At 32.8% G+C, this 21988-nt stretch overlaps 2 protein-coding genes across 2 annotated transcripts; one reads left to right on the plus strand and one right to left on the minus strand.

Annotated features, from left to right (window-relative positions):
* Positions 1-3974: 3974 nt before the first annotated feature.
* On the plus strand, positions 3975-7437 carry LOC134253208 (cdc42 homolog). Its single transcript, XM_062735720.1, has 4 exons — positions 3975-4122; positions 4946-5246; positions 5652-5849; positions 6198-7437. The coding sequence occupies exons 2-4, from the start codon at positions 4959-4961 to the stop codon at positions 6285-6287; spliced, it is 576 nt and encodes a 191-aa protein (XP_062591704.1). The 5' UTR covers positions 3975-4122; positions 4946-4958; the 3' UTR covers positions 6288-7437.
* Positions 7438-9295: 1858 nt separating this feature from the next.
* Positions 9296-18628, minus strand: LOC134253270 (EF-hand domain-containing protein D2-like). Its single transcript, XM_062735785.1, has 4 exons — positions 18354-18628; positions 16109-16256; positions 13161-13298; positions 9296-10963 (listed from the first exon to the last, which is right to left on the minus strand). The coding sequence occupies exons 1-4, from the start codon at positions 18512-18514 to the stop codon at positions 10820-10822; spliced, it is 591 nt and encodes a 196-aa protein (XP_062591769.1). The 5' UTR covers positions 18515-18628; the 3' UTR covers positions 9296-10819.
* Positions 18629-21988: the final 3360 nt, after the last annotated feature.

A 21988-nucleotide genomic window follows, 5' to 3' on the forward strand; every position in this document is an offset into this window, starting at 1 on the left:
TTCACAAACGTTGCACATATTGAAATGAAATCTAGTATACAGATTAAACATATGAATATCTAGGTCAAGTTCTGTTTTGGGTACGATTGTGCCATTTTTCACATTTATGCCCCTTGGACTTGTAAAAATTCCAATTATTTGCAGTTTCCGTTCATTTTCTTTGCAGAGGTTGCACATACTGAAATGATATTTGGTTTACAGATTTATCAGATGAAAATCTAGGTCAAGTTGTGTTTTGGTTAGATCGCGCCATTTTTGACAGAGTTATGCCCCTTGAACTTGGAAAAAATCCAATTGTTCGCAGTTTCCGTTCATTTTCCTCACAGCAGTTGCAAATACTGAAATGAAATTTAGTATAAAGAATTTTTTCAGATGAACGTGTAGGTCAAGATCTGTTTTGGTTACGATCACGCCATTTTTGACAGAGTTATACCCTTTTGGACTTAGAAAAATTCCAATTTTGGGGGGAGGGGGGCATAAGTGTTTTACAAACTTCTCTTGTTTTGTTTCAACCAAAGCTGAAAATTGTGATTATTTTGTTTTATATCAAATTTTTTCCCCAAATTGAAAATTTTATTTAGTTGTTAGTTAATTTTAGTGCTTTTCTTTTATTTTGTAATTGTTAATTGCATACAGTCAGTATTAAATGTTTCATTATGTTAAAAATTGATTTTTTTTTTTTTTTAAAAAAAACAGGCTTTGGAATAATCAATGGCTCAGTGGACTGGGGCCCATAAATTTTGGATTTGGGATAGTGCATTGTAGAGAGCATGTGCCCTTGGGACCAGTTATTATTTCAAATTTATATGCATATCAAAATTCTGATTCAACTGTTTCATATTTGAATATTTTAATTACTAGAAAATTTTAATGGTAACATACTAAAAACAAAGAACATTAACTTTTTTTAAAAATCATCAACTTCCCTTACTGATGTACATCTACACTGTAGCATTAAATTTTACCCTTATTGTCTTCATAGGGCGTTTATGTCTCTCAATTGATTTGATACGCAAGAACATGCCTTACAACGAACAATTTTAGAATGAGGCAAATTACTGACATAATTTTGTCAAGTTTATGAAACAAAAAATATCAACTGTATCATTTAAAGTCATCATTTGAAAAGTTCTAGTGTCGATTATAATGTCAGCAAAAAAAAAAATTTAATGATAATTCCATAATTTGCACACTGAATTGTCCACGGATTATTCCGTCTTTCCCAGTCAAGACAAGGAACACATGGCGGGTGTGACCGCGATCAGCAGGGAATGTTCACTCCTCCGTTGCACCTGATCCCACTTATGGTGTGTTAAGAGATCCGTCTTTTCTGTGCTCCTGATTTGTATTTGAATAGACATCAGCTTGAATAATTTTCATTATCTCTTTTATTTCTTTATAGCTACTTGCGACCTTATATCACTCAATTTAAAAAAATGAACAAGCTTCTTCCCGTTTTAAACAGATAAACTTTTTTTTCCCAAACTCTAGCGATACCGGGTCGAACTGCAGAGACGTAGCATCGGTTTTGAAAGTGGGGAGGGGGGTAGAGAAAAAAAAATTCAACTTACCTTGTTGTGTATAAATGAAAAAAACTAGAAACAAGTCAAAGATATACAGTCCAAATTAATTGAACGCACCCAGTCTAAATACAAAAACTGTGTACATAACACGAGTGTACTTCGTGTGACGGTACTTGTGAAGGGGGGGATTGTTTTAATATTTCTCATTAATACACTTCTTTCGAAGGATTAAGAATAAAGTTAAAATTCAAGGATGTGTCAATCAAACCCGCCAAAAAATTTGAAGTCTTAATAACTTTTAAATAAAAAAAGATTTTTAATTAATTTTTGTGTGAAATTTTTACTCTACATAACACTTATTTAACTAATGCTGCAACAAAAAGCGGGCCGGAGGAGTAGACTTTCCATGAGCATACTAGTAGTAAAAAGTTGTGTGTTGAGAAAAGGGTACTGCCCTCCCCTGATGCCACGGGCCACAGGTACTTGTGGAGAGGAACAACACCTCCCCCCCCCCCTCGATATTCAACCCCGGGGCTTATTGGACATTTTTTCACAAATTATATTTATAAGTAAGAGAGATCTCTTATAATGTATAGTGGCGTATTTTTTGTGGAGCGATTATTTTCGGGTTTTTACGATTTTTTCCTATTGTAAACATGATGAATAAGTGTAATAAATATAATAATTATTAGTGAAAAATATTCCAATAAGCCCCGGGGTTGAATATCGGGGGAGGGGGGATCCTGTCCAGTGACAAGTACCTGTGCTACGGGCTTAGTTTGTTCTTTGCTTGACGCTGATATAAACCTTATTCTACAGTCTTACTATATCATACAATTATGGAATCTTTTGGTGTTGGATATGGTTTATTATTCACCAACAAGTTATATCTATATTGACCGAGGCGAAGCAGTCAGGACACTTCGTACAGAACAGCTTCGGGGGTAGGGACACAGCATGTCAAACTTTTCAAAGCCAATTTTTGTCAAATAAACGAATTTTCTAACCACTTTACTTGTACGATGGATCCATGAGTTCATGGGGGGTTAGAATAAGATCTTTTTCATTACATTTACGTATATTGGAGCCCCCCCCCCCTCCCCCGGTACGGACCCCAACCTTAGTCTGCATATATAATTGAACCAAATAAAAAATGCATTTGAACGTCATATAAATTATTTTTTCCTCTCCAAAAATGGCTTAATTTTATTCAGTTAATGATCCTTGGGTTCATAATGAAATGCATAGCTGCAGAACTGTAGCTCTTCGAAAATAAATATTTTGACAGACCGGAGAGCTACAGTGCCACCCATTAAAAAGCTGTATATTTATTGCGCACAAAAAAAGTGCGCTGTTTCTCGATTTATTTCTCCATGTTTTTAAACTCATATCAAAATATTAGTAACCGTGTGTTCCTAGCATATTCTTTCACCGTTTCCACAACAAAACATTCCTTATAATTGTTGTTAAAAGCCCTCCTGGCCCTGAAATTGAGATCATCGAAAATTCCGTCTATTTATACTGCCATTTTGGTTTGCAAGATAATTCGGTCCAACGCAGTTCGCGCAGATGTCAACCACGAGAGAACTTCATAGAGGAATAAGGAATTTTTTCAAATGTATATTTTTCGCGATGGACGTAATAATTTGAAATGAAATAATCAAGAACTGAGTGCAAATTTTTGTGTGCAATAAATATACAGTTTTTACAATGGTGGCACTGTAGCTCTCCAATCTGTCAAAATATATTTTCGGAGAGCTACAGTTCTGTAGCTATGAAATGCAATGACGGTTCAAATATTCAGGGGGAAAAATGTTTTTAAAAATGTAATTTACTACAAAACTGACATAAGTTCGTTCCAATAAAGGTACTTTAATATAAGGTATAAAACAAATAAAATAAAATGGGGGCGAAAATTTCCCTGTATACAGTAATTCAAAATAATCATTTTTTTTCAAACATAACTTTTTCAGTGCTATTTGAAATGTTCATTGAAAGCCCGGTTGCCCCCCCCCCCCTTTTTTTTGTACGAGTAAGGGCCAGATAAGGGTAATGTAATTGTAGTATATTAGTAAGAAAATTTGGTATTACCCCCTTGAAATATTTGGGCACTGAATTTCATTGCATTATAGGCCCTAATACCGAAGTTGTCATCAATAAGTTCATGTACACAGTTTTTCATTGAAGACAGCGATTCAAATCTAAAATAAATTTGTCTAATTTTTTTTAAATTGATAATTAAATTTAAGATTCAAATATTTGAATTTAATGATTCAAAATTAATATTTTCTTATAATTCAAAATTCTATTTATATTCTTTCAAATGTAAATTATACGTAAATATCAAAGATAAATAAAAATTTTGTATATGATTCTATTTTTAATTTTCCTATATTTAGAACACTGTATATTAAAGAGCAATGACGAGTTGCCAATCACTTGATACACAGCGCACTGCGGAGCGTTTCTAAAATAAGAACACCATTGATTCATACTGGAATGTAATGCGCTTGCGCAGATAAGTGACTTCCGATTTATACACCCCGGAAACTGCAGGCTGAAAGAATATTACAAATCGTTGTTTTCCAAACAAACAGAGGTAATGAAAATAGATTCTTTGATTAAAATTAACAGAAGAAAAGTAACTTCCTTAAGATAAAGATTATACTTGTGTACAAAACTCTGTGAAAAGTTCATCCACTCTATCGCAAAATGGCGGAAGTCGCCCATTCTGTTTGGATGTCTTATGATACTTTCAGTGATCCGCATTATTTATGTCTTCTGTAAACGTTCATTGATATTAAACACGAATATTCTGCCCTAAATTCGTTTTTCACATTCACTGTATCCTGGGTGAAAGAGAAGTACTGGTAATTTAATGTTGGGAGTAGATGCAGTTGTTCTCAAGTTCATCAGAGATAAAGTATTGTTCTGTATTAACTATTAAACCATGGGAAAGAAATATTCATATGGTTATTTTTATTCTTTTCAATTTTAGAATATTTGTTATATATGTGACAAATATAGATGAGAAAATTTCATAGTTGAAGTCAAAACTAGGAATACTAAAAAGGTCCTATTAAAAAAGGGAGTGTCTACTTATTATCATGTTCATTCACCATAAATTATGTGCTAAAGAGTATGGTGACATTGAAAATAATATTCCCCAATTTATTATATACCCAACTGTGTATCGCTAAGGTTTAGTGTTGATTTGATGAAATAATCGAACTTTTTACATGCACACTGATTTTCTGCATCCATATCACCCTTCTCCGAAAACTGAAACACAAATTTGCCACAGCAGTATGTTTAGTCACATTTACTACAGTACATGTACTAACTTTTATATTTTTAATCAGTAAATATTATTTATTTAACATTTGATAAGAGAAAAAGCTTACTTTTGATATTTGTTGTAGTTCCCTGTAAGCCATGCAGACAATAAAGTGTGTAGTGGTAGGAGACGGTGCAGTAGGTAAAACATGTCTACTGATCTCCTACACAACCAACAAGTTCCCCTCAGAGTATGTACCTACAGTATTTGATAACTATGCGGTGACGGTGATGATTGGTGGAGAACCCTACACGTTAGGACTGTTTGACACAGCAGGACAGGAGGACTACGACAGGTTACGTCCCCTTAGTTATCCCCAGACCGACGTCTTCCTGGTTTGCTTCTCCGTCGTGTCACCAGCCTCTTTTGAAAACGTCCGAGAAAAGGTAATGCATTATGTTGGAAGCACATTGTCTTTGTATTTGTTTAAATATATTAAATTGTAAATTTTCTATCGGGGTATGATTTGATATCATAATAATTTATATTTGAGATGTTTTAGCTGTGTTTGTTATTAGTTACATTTTTAAAAGTGATGGTACAGCAGTTACAGAGATTTAAATATGTGCTCATGTGCTGAGTGTGCTCATCTCATTCTGCTTTACTAATAATTATGCTCATTATCTCATAGAGTACTAGCTCAATGTGCCATGAACACAAAGATGAGGGACACTATGTTAAAATATACAATGTATTGTGAAATGTTGCAAATTGGGCAAAGATTTATCAAATAAATAATGGCCTTTTATATAGCAAGCCAAACAATTAAACAGATAAATGTACATTTGTAGTGGGTACCCGAGATCACTCATCACTGTCAGAAGACCCCCTTCTTACTAGTCGGAACACAGGTAGATTTACGAGATGATGCAACAACAATAGAGAAGCTAGCCAAGAACAAACAGAAACCAATTACGTTTGAGCAGGGAGAGAAACTGGCTAGGGAACTGAGAGCTGTTAAATATGTAGAATGTTCAGCATTAACACAGGTAAGTGGAGGATGTAAATAGGGGGAAGATTTACATTACAGGTGATGTCCTTCTACTAATGGGAAAGCTTAAACAGTGTATATAGCAAAGACAGTCTCACAGGTGCTATTTGAATGAATTTCTATTCTTGCTAGTGGCAGTACTTTAAGTTTTCTGCATTGTGAAAATTAATATTGAGAAGGAATTTTTAAAGATGTATTTGATAATGATTTAAAAGGTTGATGAGTTTTTGTACACAATGAAAGTACCTGGAATGTGGAATGAGCTATATTGATGACTACTTAATAAACATCATATGCAGATGTTATGTATCACAAGTTGATTTTTATTTTATCTTTTCGTTTTCAGAAAGGATTAAAGAATGTCTTTGATGAAGCTATCTTAGCTGCTCTGGAACCCCCAGAACCACCCAAAAAGAAGAAATGTGTGATGTTGTAATCTGTGAACTTGAGTCATTTTCATGTGTAATCATAACAAAAGGTTTATGACTTCAATTTATCATCTGTGGAGAGATCTTGAGCAAAATCGAAAAATAAAAACCAATTTTATATGTCAGAATAAGCACTTTCACAGATGGATTATTTCAGGTTGGAGTTTCCTCTAGAAAAGGGATATTGAGGAGTTGGTATAAGTCAGGTGATTATTTCAAATCTCTAGCACAATGCTAGGGTTTTTTATCCCACAAGGGTCCAATTAACTTGTGATTTGTGAATATAAATTATTATTGACCAGCTTCTTCCCTTAATTTATTGTCTTCTGGTGCCAAAATGTGGAAGCGATCTGAGATTGTCATGTGTTCACCCAAGATGTAAAAGGCACCAGGTATTGCAATTCTCAAACATGCAGGTCTCGATAGAGAAATATTCTAGTTAATATGAACCAATAAAAATGACATGATATAAATTGAGTAATAATAAATAAAGCAATATTCTGCTGATTTTTATTTAGGTAATTATGTAATACCTGATAAAAATATATATCTATTAATACATGATTTATTTTAAGTACAAAACCCATACAAGGCACACTATGTTTTATTGGAAATTCTCTTTAGTTTGATGTGTTTCCTCTTTTCAAGTTGTATTCTCCTTGGCGTTCATTATACAATATTATATTATGTAGATAATTGTACAGGCTTTATAATTTTAAGACTCTAGGATTTAGTTTTGTTGTATAAATGGACTTGTTTTTATCTATTTAGGAAGTAAAGAGTGAGTGGGTGTGTGTGTGTATACATGTATGTGCTATTATAAGCTTTACAGAATACATTGATTACTAGACGTAACATTGTAGTGTTTCTCCTTTTTTAAATTGTTTCTAAAGCATTTGTTCAATTTTGCATGAAGAGCAGGTGTTTTTCAGAAGTTCAATTTTGGTTTCTATCATTTTGAAGTACAATTGTTTGCAGTTGTGGACCTATTTTGTCTATGTTACCACCACTAGTGGTGCTTTGAAGTTGTGACAATGTGGCCGTGAAATTTGGTTATTTATGTCTTGTCATATTGTACCTGCATGTCTTTTGTCATGTATCTTTTGTCTAAACAACACCATTTTATTTTCACTATACTGAAATAAACACAAGAGTCTGTTTTCATTTTTTTTTTTCGTTAACTGCATTGATAGAAAGTATTTTAAGAACATGGGAGAATAAGAGAAGGAAATAGTCTTCTTGTAATCAGATAAGGAAAAGTTAGGCAATGGTTATTAACTCGAGTTAATGGATTCAAGTACTTGGGATATTTATATATAATTTTGCAAGCTGGTAAGGAAAGGAAATTTGACTCTTAAGAAAAACATTCATTGACACATTGAATTGAGGAATCGTTGAGAACCGAGATTTTGTTGTATGTACAAGTGGAGCATGATCCTCAGCATATCTTCCTTATTTTTTAAAAATTCTTTCTTATTTCTGTTCCAGGTAAAACTTCATTTTTGTGAATAAATGAATTTATTCTTAAAGACAATATTCATTATCTAAATTTAAGTAGAAATCCTGTGTTACTATATGTTAAGAAGTCAGTTCATAGTAAACGCTGCCATCTTGAACTTTGAAGTTCAGCAGTATATTGATTTTTTTACTCCGGATGGTGTCAAGAGAAATGGAATCCTTATTTTATTAACCCGCTCTGGTCCGCTGCATATTTTTTCTCCTCTCTCTTAACACAATATTGTTATTAGAACAATCACTAAAATTCTGAACCATGTCACTCATGAGACCTTTCACTACCAAATGTTTTTTTTTGTTGTTGATCATCCATGGATTGTAAACTTGTGAACATTTTCAGTTCCTATGGAATGAGTGAACTTGATTATTTTAACCAATTTTGGTATGTTGCGTTACAACAGGTTAATTTGGTCTTATATGAGTTACATGCTTATAATGAATTAACACTTGTAGGGATTTCTTATGAATTTAAAGCTTTTTTGATAGGTTTTAATGATATAAAATATTATTAAAATGTCTTTCTTTATTTGTATGGGAATTAAAATGTTGCAGCTATTTCGGTAAATATCACATAACTCGCATACATGATTTATATATAATATTATTAAAATTTCTGTCATTATTTGTATGGGAATTAAAATGTTGCAGCTATTTCAGTAAATATCACATAACTCGCATACATGATTTTTATATAATATTTTCCTGCAAAATCTGCAGCATTAATCCCCACATTAACAACCAAAGAAAGCATTTATTGTAGAATTTAAATCGCTGACTGTCGCTGTTGCACACGTGGAGACAGTCATATTTTAAATACGTATGAATTGTGACCTTTCCAAATTATTAAAAAGAAATCCTTTTAAAATGCAACTAGACAAATGGGATCCCAGTCTCGGAGTTACAGTACCTAGAACATGTATTAATACTACCGGTATTACTTTTTTTACCTTCAGAAGTTTTCTCTTTACAACAAAGTTCTTTTCTTGTTCAGCGTGTTGGAATGTCATGCATTGTAACTCAGACTAATGTTAAAATGTACAAGGGAGGTAATCAATATTTTAGTAAAATTTAGCATTCTGCATACCAGTACTCAGTCCATGCTTAAATTTGAAAAATTATTTGGATATTAATCTAACTGGTTGCAGGCATCCAGTGTATGATAGAAAGTTGTCTCTGAGTTTCCTTAATATTAAAAAGAAATACTATTTAAAATGCAAGGCAATGGCATCCCAGTCAAAGAGTTAAAGTACCTTATATATACATGTACAGTACTAAAATTTATTACAATAATAAGCCAAAAAAGAGAACAATTTGCTAAATATTAAATAAGTATTTTCTGTTGTAGGTACAGTAAGCACAAACATAATATCCACATATTTAGATAAGTTTGATAGAAAATTAAAGTAGGTGTCTGTAGTTTTAAATATTCTTCTATAAAAAGGGAAAAATCATCCTAAATCTTTGGCTAACAACATGAGCAACAAAAAAAGATATAATTCCATTGTACATGTAGTATATTTTATTTTTGACAATTTAAAACATACAAAATATTATAAACATATAAAAGTTGTGACTGCAAAGTATTACACATTTTAAACTGACACCATTGCAACATAGGCACAAAACACATGGATTCCCAAAACATACAGTAATACTTGTTTATAAGGATAATGTTAATACTAGCAAGGGATAGTGGAGAACTAAGGACTAGGAAAAAGCAAAACACAAACTAATAACCAATAACATAGATCTTATAACCAATGATATAAATCAGGAGAAATAAACTATAACACACTGGCCCTGTTTATTTAATATAAAACCCTATTTAAACCATATATTGTACATATCATTATTTAAGTAAATATTTTATAATGAGATAATTCATACTCAAAATTGAATTTTGATTGAGTGTGATGGTACACATGAAAACTACGAAATGATTATGTGTCTTACCCTGCAGAAATACATTATTTAAGTACATGTACTGTAATTTTGAAATTAGAAAAAAAAATACTCCATTAAGAGTTCATATTGCACTTTGTTTGTAATGTTAAGGCAACAATTTAAATGGACATTCATGTAATTTATAAATTTTTTTTTTAAAGTTATATTGGAACAGTACAGGCCCAACAATTGTACTCATTTGTTTTATGTATTCATCTAATTCATTTATTATTATTATTCAGTCTAGAATATGCTTGGTATATTTCAGATCTCTGAGAAAAAAGATAAATTCACAGTCTGTTTGTGTAAAAAATAAAAGGCTGTCAATATTTACAAAGCATTCTTTTCCATAAGAGGATATAATCTTTATTTTGAGTTTTTCAGATCTACAGATTCAAAAGTTAGACCCCCCCTCTCAAGAAAAAAAGACAAGACATTGGATCCGAATAACATACAATAAGTAACTGTTCTATCTATTGTTCATGAGAAAATGTCAGATCTTTTGTGTGTAAAAAGACAACATTCTTTAAACACAAATAAGAAAAAAATCTTAAAGACTAGAAATAATAAGAAAAGAAAAAAAAACCTACATACATGTACAGTATAAATTGGATTAGCACTGAAAAAATAGCAATAAGTATAAAACTCAGATATAAAAGAAATTTGTAATATTAACATATTGAATCATAACAAATATAACAGATCATTGCAACACCTCCCAGACCAAACAGACCGATATCAACAATTACCTGAGGCAAAGATTTATGCTGCAACAAAACAGATGTACAGCTCTTCTATCTTCTAAATAATTAACATGGAAGACCATAACAAAAAGAAATCTAGGTATAGAGATAGAGAGAAATAATTTTTTCACAAAATGCATTTAAATATCACTGAAGCACAGAAATGTTGTTATGTCATTGGACATTCAAAGTAAAAGAGAAAGTACAATACAATAGTACATTTGTACAATCATGTGGAAGAAGTGATGTACATCTGAAAATAATGCTTAAAATCCAGTCAGCTATCACTCCTGTTACAAGTATTAGACCGTGCACACAAACATCCAAACCCTGCGGCCTTAACTAGCTGCCTGCTTAAAGAAGTTGGCCTTTTCTTTGAATGCCTTTTGTCTTTCTTTCTTCTCCTCTAACTCCCTTTTCTTTTCCTCTTGTTCTTGCTTGATTTCTTCCTCGAACTTTTTGCTGGCTGACTGTTGCTCTATCTGTACACAAGATTAAAAAAATTAACCAATGCTACTTATACCCTACGATTCTTTAAAAATTGGAAAACTGTTCATTTTCTCATAAACTACCATAAATGGGCATGGAAATGGACAATCTCCATTGTGACATCACAATATTGCATTTGATGTAAAAACTCGAGTGCTGAAGTACACCATCTACACCCAGTAATTCACACTGGCATATTTCTTATAAAGCGCTGACCTGATAGTTCAGCTGTAGTAGTTCATGTCCTCATGAATTTTCAAATTTAAACTTATTTCTTAACATTTACAATTCCAATGTCTTTGTTCGAGATTAAATTACCAATAGCTAATGTACTTTTATTATCCATCAATGTACTGGTTCATAGATAGGCACGGTTTAAAAAAATCATGTGCAGGGCGGGACAAATAGAGACAAGAAGCGAGGCTTCTAGCACATGGATTGGCGGAATCAATACCATGTAAATACCGTATGAGGAATAACTTCAGATTTTTGGATTTCATGACGATGATCAATCGATTAGCTTGCATGATAATTTAATGTATTATGCAAATTATCATGCAAGCCAATCGATTGATCACATCATGAAATTGAAAAATAAGACAGTTATTCCTTAAATAATCTTCACTGCCATCTTTAGAGAGCATCTTGTTTTGAATTGATTTGCTAAAATTTGAATTGTCTAAATTTCTGTATTTGATTTGCTAAAATTTGAATTGTCTAAATTTCTGTATTTGATTTGTAAAATTTGAATTGTCTAAATTTCTGTGTTTGATTTGCTAAAATTTGAATTGTCTAAATTTCTGTATTCACTTTCTTGTACTTGTTGGATGCCAGAGTAAGCGTTTTTTCTCTTGAAATTTGGGAAAAATTGATACCCAATTATACACAAGATATGATAATGATTCTAGACTTTCAGCACAAATAAGGTATATAATAAACCTTATACAGATGGAATTTTTTTCTCTCTTTTTATGACATGATTGAAGTCAAAAGAAAGACATGCAGATTTAAGGAAAATGTGTGTGAAGAATCCAAGTCAAATGTTATATATAAAGTCACTTACTCTAGAACCTAATGATACCCATGACCTATGCACAAGGAAATGAATGTGGATATATTAAACTATGAAACAGTTTACATAGGTGTAATGAAGAATTTATAGCAAGTTTCTCAATAATTAAAAGGTAGCAGATTGTTAGTGTAGCTAAACTTGTTTGATATGTTATAGATTTTTAGATATTAACTGCCAATGAATTCCAAAAGTAATAAAAATGTTGATAATATTGTAGTTGTGTGGCAACAGACCTAAAACATAAATTTAATAATATGATTTACTGGTATGTTATTTTCTAAGAAAATATTTTTTTTTATATTTATAAAAAATTACATAATCTAGACGAAATTCTTAGAAACAGTGAAAATGGACATACACGTAGGTAGTAATAAAATCAAATTTTATTAATAATTTTCTATTATTAAAGAACTTATAACATTAGTGACATTACTTTATCATTACAAATAATTAATACAAAATTGTAATAATTTTCATCTAAGTTTTGAAAACTTGTCTGATATTTTATTTAAAATTTTACTCATTTAGCATGTTTAGTGAAACTATTTATAAACAATTTTAGGTCATACTAAGTTTACAATATAGTGACGTGGGATGACATATTGTCCTTTCCTTTATAAACACATTACAGTTGGCACAACCAGGACATTGAATCATTTACAATTCACCCAACACACGCAGTATCACGTTTATGTATTTATTGTGTCTGTAAAAATATATTTTTTTATACACACATATTTTTTCTCATTATAATATTTCCTTCTAATTTAAACAAAAAAATTCCAAGAACAGAAACAAAGTCCTGAATGAAACTGAATTTGAGTGTACAGACAAAAAGAATCAGCTATTTTCAGGGACTCAAACTGCTCATTTCCTGAACATTTTTTAATCTGTCAATCTAATTTTATATTCCACTAATTCGAGAGTGTTTCCCTCCAGAATGATGTGCACTTACATTTCTCCTTGCTGGTCAATAAACTAAAGATTCAACAAGCTTTGTCACACAACACTTAATCTCAAGCACATAATTAATGCAAGCCTAAAGACAAACCAGCACAGCTATAAAACCCTCCCATTATTATGAACAGGAAATGCCTTTAGTTTTCTCTAGCACTCACTTTAGCTTGGAAGAAGTTCTTCGCTCCCTTGACTCCCTCTTTGTCGACATCGATTTCTGTCATGTTTTCAAACAGGTCCATAAGGCCACTCCCTGCTTCTAATTCTCCTGCATGAGCTTTACGGAAAATTAAAAGAAACTGAAACAGAAAATATTATAGCATTACAATCACAAATCTCTGATCTTTTAAACATAACATTTAATTATTTTTATTCTGTTTAAATCAACACATGCGACACAAGAGAAATATGAATTTATATTCTTTAATATTTTTTGAAACTGTTAACCATGCATACATAAGAACTGCATTAAAATTGGAGTTTTATAAGATCATTTTATTTTACTAGTTTTAATTTATTCAATTCTTGCCAAATTATCTATCACTACAACACACTACAAGAGGCCCAGGGGCCACAGCGCTCACCTGAGCACATCGGGCTTGAATTTACTCCCCCCCCCCCTTCCAATCGTTCATCATTTGAACAAACTAGAATCTACACTACCTGAGGATGATTCCATATAAAATACCCCGGGTATCACTTATCATAGCTTTGAAGTACTTGAAAAGAAGATTTTAAAAGGTTTCCCTATATATCCCTATGTAAAACTTGGGTCGGCCATTTTGGCCCCACCCTATCCCCAGGGCCGGGGGTCATGATTTGAAAAAACTTGAGTCTACACTACCTGAGGATGGCTTCCCTATCAGTTTCATCTTTCCTGGCCCAGTGGTAATTGAGAAGGATTTTCAAAGATATTTCCTATATATTCCTAAGAAAAACTTGGGTCGGCCATTTTGTCCTTGCCCCGGGGGTCATGATTTGAACAAACTTGAATCTACACTACCTGAGGATGATTCCACATGAGTTTCATCTTTCCTGGCCCAGTGGTTCTGAAGAAGAGATTTTTCTTATATATTCCTATGTAAAACTTAGGTCGGCCATTTTGGCCCCACCCTTGCCCCAGGGGTCATGATTTGAACAAACTTGAATCTACACTACCTGAGGATGCTTCCACATGAGTTTCATCTTTCCTGTCCTAGTGGTTCTTGAGATGAAGATTTTTAAAGATTTTTCTTATATATTCCTATGTAAAACTAGGGTCGGCCATATTGGCCCCATCCTTGCCCCGGGGGTCATGATTTGAACAAAATTGAATCTACACTACCTGAGGATGATTCCACATGAGTTTCATCTTTCCTGTCCAAGTGGTTCTGGAGAAGAAGATTTTTAAAGATTTTTCCTATATATTCCTATGTAAAACTTGGGTCGGCCATTTTGGCCCCACCCTTGCCCCGGGGGGTCATGATTTGAACAAACTTGAATCTACACTACCGGAGGATGATTCCACATGAGTTTCATTTTTCCTAGCCCAGTGGTTCTGGAGAAGAAGATTTTTAAAGATTTTTCTTATATATTCCTATGTAAAACTTAGGTCGGTCATTTTGGCCCCACCCTTGCCCCAGGGGTCATGATTTGAACAAACATCTACACATTGAGGATGATTCCACATGAGTTTCATCTATCCTAGCCCAGTGGTTCTGGAGAAGAAGATTTTTAAAGATTTTTCCTATATATTCCTATGTAAAACTTGGGTCGGCCATTTTGGCCCCACCCTTGCCCCTGGGGTCATGATTTGAACAAACTTGAATCTACACTACCTGAGGATGCTTCCACATGAGTTTCATCTTTCCTGGCCCAGCGGTTCTCGAGAAGAAGATTTTTTAAAAATGCTATTAATCTTTAACAAATTCATGATTATCTCCCCTTGGAAAAGGGCGTGGCCCTTCATTTGAACAAACTTGAATCCCCTTGATACTTTGTGCCAAGTTTGGTTGAAATTGGCCCAGTGGTTCTTGAGAAGAAGATGAAAATGTGGAAAGTTTACGACAACGACGACGACAACGACAACGACAACAGACAACGGACAAATTTTGATCAGAAAAGCTCACTTGAGCCTTCGGCTCAGGTGAGCTAATAAGTATAACGAAAGTAATAAATTCATATGGTGTAATTAATGAATGATTATATTAGATATTATGAGATACAACAATTCTCCTGTTCTTAGCAGTACATGTAGTGAGTTCTTATACTTTTTTTAGCACAGCTACTTGACATAAGAAAACTTTATTTCTTGTGTGTACTCCTGAAGAGTACATAATTTACCAGTCTCTTCCCTCCATTTAGCTGTGATTTTTGATTTTCCATAAACAGATAGCATGTAGACTTATTACCAGACATTCACTCCATATCAATATGATATTTAAGCTGGCACTTTTAGCCATCAATTCCCAAGACTAGATCTTTCTTTCTTCCCTTTTAGAACTTTTCACTCACATTGAGATGCCACTACTTGATGCTTGAGAGCTATAAATGTAGACCTGTACTCCGCACTTAGGGCCTTGGCAGTGAGGGATCTTTTTTCAAGTCAGTACTTACTACTTTCTGTGACGTGAAACCTCGATTTATAATATGGACTTATTGGAAGGACTGGTCTCCTGTTCCGCAGTGTGGTTCAAACACCTAACATTAGGATTATCTCCTTACAGTATTCTTCAAGTCTAGAGTGGGATTCAAACCTCTGATGTAATGATCAACTCCTATCTAAGCTAGTCTAGAGAGCAAATTAATGCTTTAACCCCTGCACCACCGAGACAAAATTTAAGGGAAACAATCAACATAAGTTATGTTCACTTCTCTGGGACTCTTCATTAATCTGAATGGTTTGCTTGGGAGAAGTGTCCGGAATAACAAGACTTGACTGTATAAGATAACAAGGTCAGCCAAGGTATAAGATAAATTTTCCTCTGAACACCCTTCAGAGTCTTCATTATCAATTTAAGGAGAGGGAAGATTTTATTTGCAATTGTGTTCTAAAAATCGGACAGTTAAATCATATAGAATTTCTACTTCCTGGTTGGATGACAGGTAAGCTATGGGTTGTACAACTTACTTCCCTGAAGTTGATTTTGTCGTCATGGTCTTCGTCCACTTCCTTTATCATGGCCTTCAGGGACAGGTGTGTCTGTGGGGCCCCAATTTTCTCCATCATCAGTTTCAGTTCGTGAAAGTCAATAAAATTGTCCCTGCTAACATCATACCTGCAATATATACATTACTTGTTATGTATGAGAAAATCTTAAGATAATTTTAAAATTTATATACTCAGTATTGTAAAGGTATTATGGGTATTATATTAATGATGAACTACATTTAGTACTGTAGCAAATGCAATACACAAAAGCATAATTTATTTTATTATACTTTCATGTTAAATACTAAAATCTGATTGGTTTAGACACAGTTAACAATCTGTTCTATTACCCTCAGCCTTAGCAACACATGTGACAACGGGTAACACAATGGTGGTAATGCCACATGCGTGGAAATTATAATTCGTCAGTTGCGCGTTTGAAAGAACCGGAATAAACTTGACGCCAATAAAAGCTTGCGTCCGATGTAGCTTACTTGAAAACAACAAACGACAGACGAAACATGCTTGCGAGTGCAGAAAAAAACGAAACTTTAGATGATAAAGGACTCGTAGAGTATCAAATAAACAATAAAGAGGTCAGTAAATCTTTTTCGAAGTAGCGGGGAGTTTGAAAGCTTTCTAAACGTGAACGAAAAGGCGATCGACGATTTGTATTGCTGACATAGTAAATCAAGAAGACATTCAGTATAATAAAATAAATGGTGCCTGTTTTGGAGGGTAACAGTTGAAATTGACACCCCAAGGAAAACCATTGTCAACCGACGCGTCAGCGGAGGTTGACAATGGTTTTCCGAGGGGTGTCAATTTCAACTGTTACCCTCCAAAACCGGCACCATTTATATAATATTGTGTACAGTGATTTGATCTTTTTTTTTAAAGTTTGTATCTTTGCAGCTGATGTGAGAGTTCTTAAAACTATCCAGTGCTACTATCACAATATCATATTATGTACTACATCTATTACTTAAATCATTCCTGTCATGGTTTTGAAAAGCACATTTTCTAAATACATTATCATAAAGTACCAGACATGTACCAGTACTTAAGAGAAAAGGATGAATTTCACCAAAAGGTATGGTCTTCTGCATCCTTAATCTTATAGTATTGGGTGTGAGGTCAAATTAAAGTTAACTAAAGCAATAAAAATGATCTACGACATCGGTGGGATTAACTTGTCACATTTCCAAGGGGAACACCTGTCTCTTCTGGAGGACAAAATGTTTATCTTTCATCCTGAAGAGGGGACAAGTTGTCCCAGAAATTAGATAGTTTAATCCCAGTGGTCATCTTATATGTTTTCTATTCTTTATTTAATACAGTCGAACACAGGGAAATATTATTGTGATAATGACCGTATATGTGGATGTAAATGAGTTACATAGTATCTATATATGGCAATCTGTGTAGTTGTCAATGTTTTACAGTACAATGCAAGGCTGGTTGTTCCTGTGCTTCATGAAGATATTTATAAGCGCACTTCTTTATAATTAAACAATCAAAATTTTCTTATTGACCCTTTGATTTTTTTTCTTTTTTAAAATTTAAATGATATGTCAATGGAAACATAAGTTTTTTAAGGACTAAAATCATAAATGGTTGAGTTCTCTGGGTGAAAATAAAAATCTTGTTCCATCATCATGATCTCATCAATGTCAGGATTTGGTTTAGTGTCATAATGATTGATATTTAAAGAGGTTGTACAAGAAAATTACAAGATTGTGATCATATAAATATTTCACTGAGTAAGCCTGATAACTAATACGTCAGTCAGATTTTCTATTTACTTGTTCAACATTTGTGATATGAATTTTTTAAAAATTTTTAAAGGATTTCTTCCTACCACTCTGTACTGAACTCTTCCTATTCATAAAATCTTCAGAACTGTCAGACAGAAGACTATTTGATGCATAATAAATAGGTTAAATGATAAAAAAAAAAAATACACATGATATACAAAAAATGAAAAAATTAAATCTTCAGAAAATATTTTAGTATAATTTTTTAAACTTATTTAAAATATTTATTATTATGAACAATTCTTTGTCCTCTTATTGAGTGCAGACAGTGACAAGGCAGGAAATCCTGGCCAACCTAATGCTTAAACCATGCACAATACAACTGCTGTATTAAACTCTAAAATCAAACACATTTCACTTTAATATGAATTCATGACAGCTGTTTCTCATTGCAGATAATTACTCACTTGTTAAAGGTCTTTTGAAAATCCTTGATTTGTTTACGACTGAACTCCTTGAATTCTGTATAAGGGTTCCACACATTCATAGATGGCAAGGCTGCTGTTTCATCCCCCTCGTTGATTTCATTTCGTCTGTTTAGCTTTCTTGCAAGTTCATCACTTGCCATGGTTGTGTTTTAGTAGATAACACGATTAGATGGTAAGGAGACAAAATTTAGTTCCTTGATAAATCCCCCAGCTCTCCCCTCACTTAGCAGAACACGAGTTTCACTTCCTCAAAATAAACTTATCTGCTTCCGGGTCACGTGGTAATTAAAGGTAAAAATCATAGGGGCGGATCGCAAATCCAGCTTTTAATCAACTCTCAAAAAATACTCGTAAAATTTATTTTTTGGTCAATCGTAAAGAAAAGTTTCATATACAGTGGGATAAAAATGACTTGGGGTCTTTTCTCCATAAATAGACACCATCCTGAAATCAAGCGCCCATAAACCATGTGTAAACATGATCTATAAATGCCTTTCTCCGTGGGGATTTTTTAAAATAATCATGATAAATCATTAAGTATATAATGCGAATATTTTTTTAATAATTCATACTTACTGAATTGAATATCTGCGTACTGATTTTTATGTTGATTATAGATGATGAAATGATGAAATATAGTACTTACCATACAGTTTTTAAATCATCTGTGTGGACCCCTCCCGAAATTTTTGGTTCCGCCTCTGCAAGATTCTCATATGATGCAGTATTGATTTCAGATATCTCACAGAAACACTTCATAATGGAAATGTTTAAATGCCAATTGTTAAAACAAGCTCCAAAATAATATTTTTTGTGACAATTTAGAATTCTTCATTTATTTACTTTGCACTTTCTCGCTGAATTTTCTTTGTTTATCTATAATTGCACCTGCAAAGTATGAATTATTCGTAAAATGTTACAGGCTGTAGTCTGATAAGTTGATGATACAAGGATATCATCAAACTGTCTTAATTGTTTAATTCAACATTTCTCAAATTCTATGGTCGGTATACAATGCCTTTAAATAATTTGTTTGCAAATAAAATCGGTCGTTATGTTGAATGTTCATTGGTCGATAGGGGATACTTATTCCTCTTTGGCACCTTATCCTACCTCTACTTTAAGAACGCCAAGTTGGCTTGAATCCTCAATATTTTTATTTCTTATATAGAGGTTTGACCGAGCGACAGTTGACTCTCTAAATTTTACCAAACTTTAGCGTTGGACACAACTTTTGAACGATTGGAAATATGGCATAAATTAATATATTTTCAGAAGTGAATCCATGTGATCAAACCTTCTTTGTATACGCACATTTTTGACTCTTGACCTTAGAATTTAACATTTTTTCCTAAAACTTTGATCTTGGATTTATATTTTGAACGGTTGATCTAGAGTTTCAATATAATTATCAAGTAATCACCTGTGTATGCCTTGTGACGAGACCTTTCTTTTACATTTTTGATCTGACCTTGACGTTTGAGTTTGAATTACATTTGTTAGAGATTTGAATTGGAAATACGCAGCCAACCGAGCTCAGGACATATCAGTTACATTTAATTTCCTCCTTAAAAATACTCACAAACACTTAAGTTAATGCATGTTCAATATCTTCCTATGCTTTCAATATCTTCCTATGCTTCTTTATCTTGTCTGATGTAAACAACGCAAGGCTACCATGTGTGTTTTTAATACCTTTATTTCCCTCACGTCTCCTAAACATGTAACACATTGTTTCTTTAACATCACAAACATTTTGAAAAAAAGTGCTCAAAAATGCTACGATACTTCTTTATAAAACAATTTTCAATTCCACAAATACAGTTCAGTCAGTATAACAAAAATGTTAGTCTGATAACATACATGAAATTGATTAAAAAGAATATATCTTATTTGTGATAGTGGAAATCTAATACTCTCAAAAAGCTTTTAAAAATTGACTAGTTTATATTTAGGAAAAACATAATTTTAGAGTGACTTTATTTTTCTTTGAAAATTACAAAAGAAAAGGAGCTTAACTCTGTATATCAAACCATCTTCTGTTGAATTTTTTTAGCGAAATGCAAAATTAAAAGCTTTATCTTAAAAATATAATTTCTTCGCATTATTCATTTTTTCGTTACTTCCTCTTCTTCAAGGTAGAAAAATGCACTAAAAAATTATTCACCCAAATATTATCCATAATGAAACGAGTTATGCCCTTTTTCAATCATTATTTTCAAAGAAAATTTATGAAACTATGAATGATATTCAATCATCATCTGATTTCAATTTTTTCCCACCAAACTTATTCATTTTGTACATTGTAAGTGTTATATTTACAATAAAAATGATTTTGTTGCAATTAGTATGATGTTTAATGAAATATGAAATGAACTACATGTACAAATACACGTTGATATTTAAAGTGCAGCACATAAATAATGAAGGTGATAATAATACTGATAAAAAAATTAAGCTCGAGATTAAAGCTTAAATACGATTCATAGTAATGAATTTGAAATTAGCTGCAGAATTGTAGTTTTTGAGAGACCCAGGAATGTAAATACACTGTAAAGTGCAATTTACGCGGTGCAAGATTTTCTGCGCACTGTTGGAACGAATTTCTTCTCTTACTAGCATTGGGCAATCAACTACCTTTAATTTCTTAATTTTAGACATATTAGTAACCTATAACCAACCTGTATATTTTATCCAACTCCTAAGACCGAGGAACATTAACTGGCAAAATTGGAAATATACAGCTTACGTCATTTCTATCTGTTACAATCAAAACATTCAGTGAAAGACAACGAAATGGGCGGGTACAATTCGACGCGGACGTGGGGAAACATCGGATTGAAATTGCAGATCGAAATTCATTTTCAATCTACCTGAGCCGTTTTCAAAGCAAAGAGTGGACGCGGTATGATCCAAAAATCAACTATATTTCAACTCCCAAATACATATTATTCGATTGATTGATTGATTGTATATTGTTTAACGTCCCTCTCGAGAATTTTTCACTCATATGGAGACGTCACCGTATGCCGGTGAAGGGCTTCAAATTTAGACCTATACTCGGCACTCAGTTAACATTAATTTGAGCTTTAGCTTATAATTTTAAGAACGCGAAAGATCATACAAGACAAAGATTATTTTTCAGGAGATATTTGATTCTAGAAAGGTGGGGGATAAAAAAAATTGTCGAGTCAGGTCATGGCTTAACATGTCAATATATTTTATTTCTAGGATTGTAAGAGTGCATGAGTTTTATACTTATTCTCATTGAAAACTGTTGGACAACTTTATTTAAAAAGGAGCCCCCCCCCCCCCCCCCCCTCAACAAAAAGATATACATATATTTACCAAACAGAAATGAAATGTTTGTCCCTTAAATATTAATTTATTTAAAACACTGGACAAAAAAAAAATCACACTGTACCAAAATTGAAATTATTTGTCTTCTGGGTAATAATGTGCCTTCTAGCGTAGCTGAGGTGGATTGAAAATGAATTTCGATCTGCAATTTCAATCCGATGTTTTACGTCCGTGTGATACCCGCCCATTTCATTGTCTATCACTGAATGTTTTGATTGTAACAGATAGAAATGACGTAAGCTGTATATTTCCAA

Source organism: Saccostrea cucullata, unplaced genomic scaffold, assembly GCF_032062105.1.
Source record: "Saccostrea cucullata isolate Sc308-1 unplaced genomic scaffold, CSIRO_AGI_Scuc_v1 ctg28, whole genome shotgun sequence".
NCBI lineage: Eukaryota > Metazoa > Mollusca > Bivalvia > Ostreida > Ostreidae > Saccostrea > Saccostrea cuccullata.

Coding starts and splice junctions, on each gene's coding strand:
- LOC134253208 (XM_062735720.1), top strand. CDS start 4,959: ATGCAGACAATAAAGTGTGTAGTGGTAGGAGACGGTGCAGTAGGTAAA. Junction 5,247..5,651: donor TTGAAAACGTCCGAGAAAAG/GTAATGCATTAT, acceptor GTACATTTGTAG/TGGGTACCCGAGATCACTCA. Junction 5,850..6,197: donor AATGTTCAGCATTAACACAG/GTAAGTGGAGGA, acceptor TTTCGTTTTCAG/AAAGGATTAAAGAATGTCTT.
- LOC134253270 (XM_062735785.1), bottom strand. CDS start 18,514: ATGGCAAGTGATGAACTTGCAAGAAAGCTAAACAGACGAAATGAAATC. Junction 16,257..18,353: donor TTTCAAAAGACCTTTAACAA/GTGAGTAATTAT, acceptor TATATATTGCAG/GTATGATGTTAGCAGGGACA. Junction 13,299..16,108: donor ACAAAATCAACTTCAGGGAA/GTAAGTTGTACA, acceptor TTTCTGTTTCAG/TTTCTTTTAATTTTCCGTAA.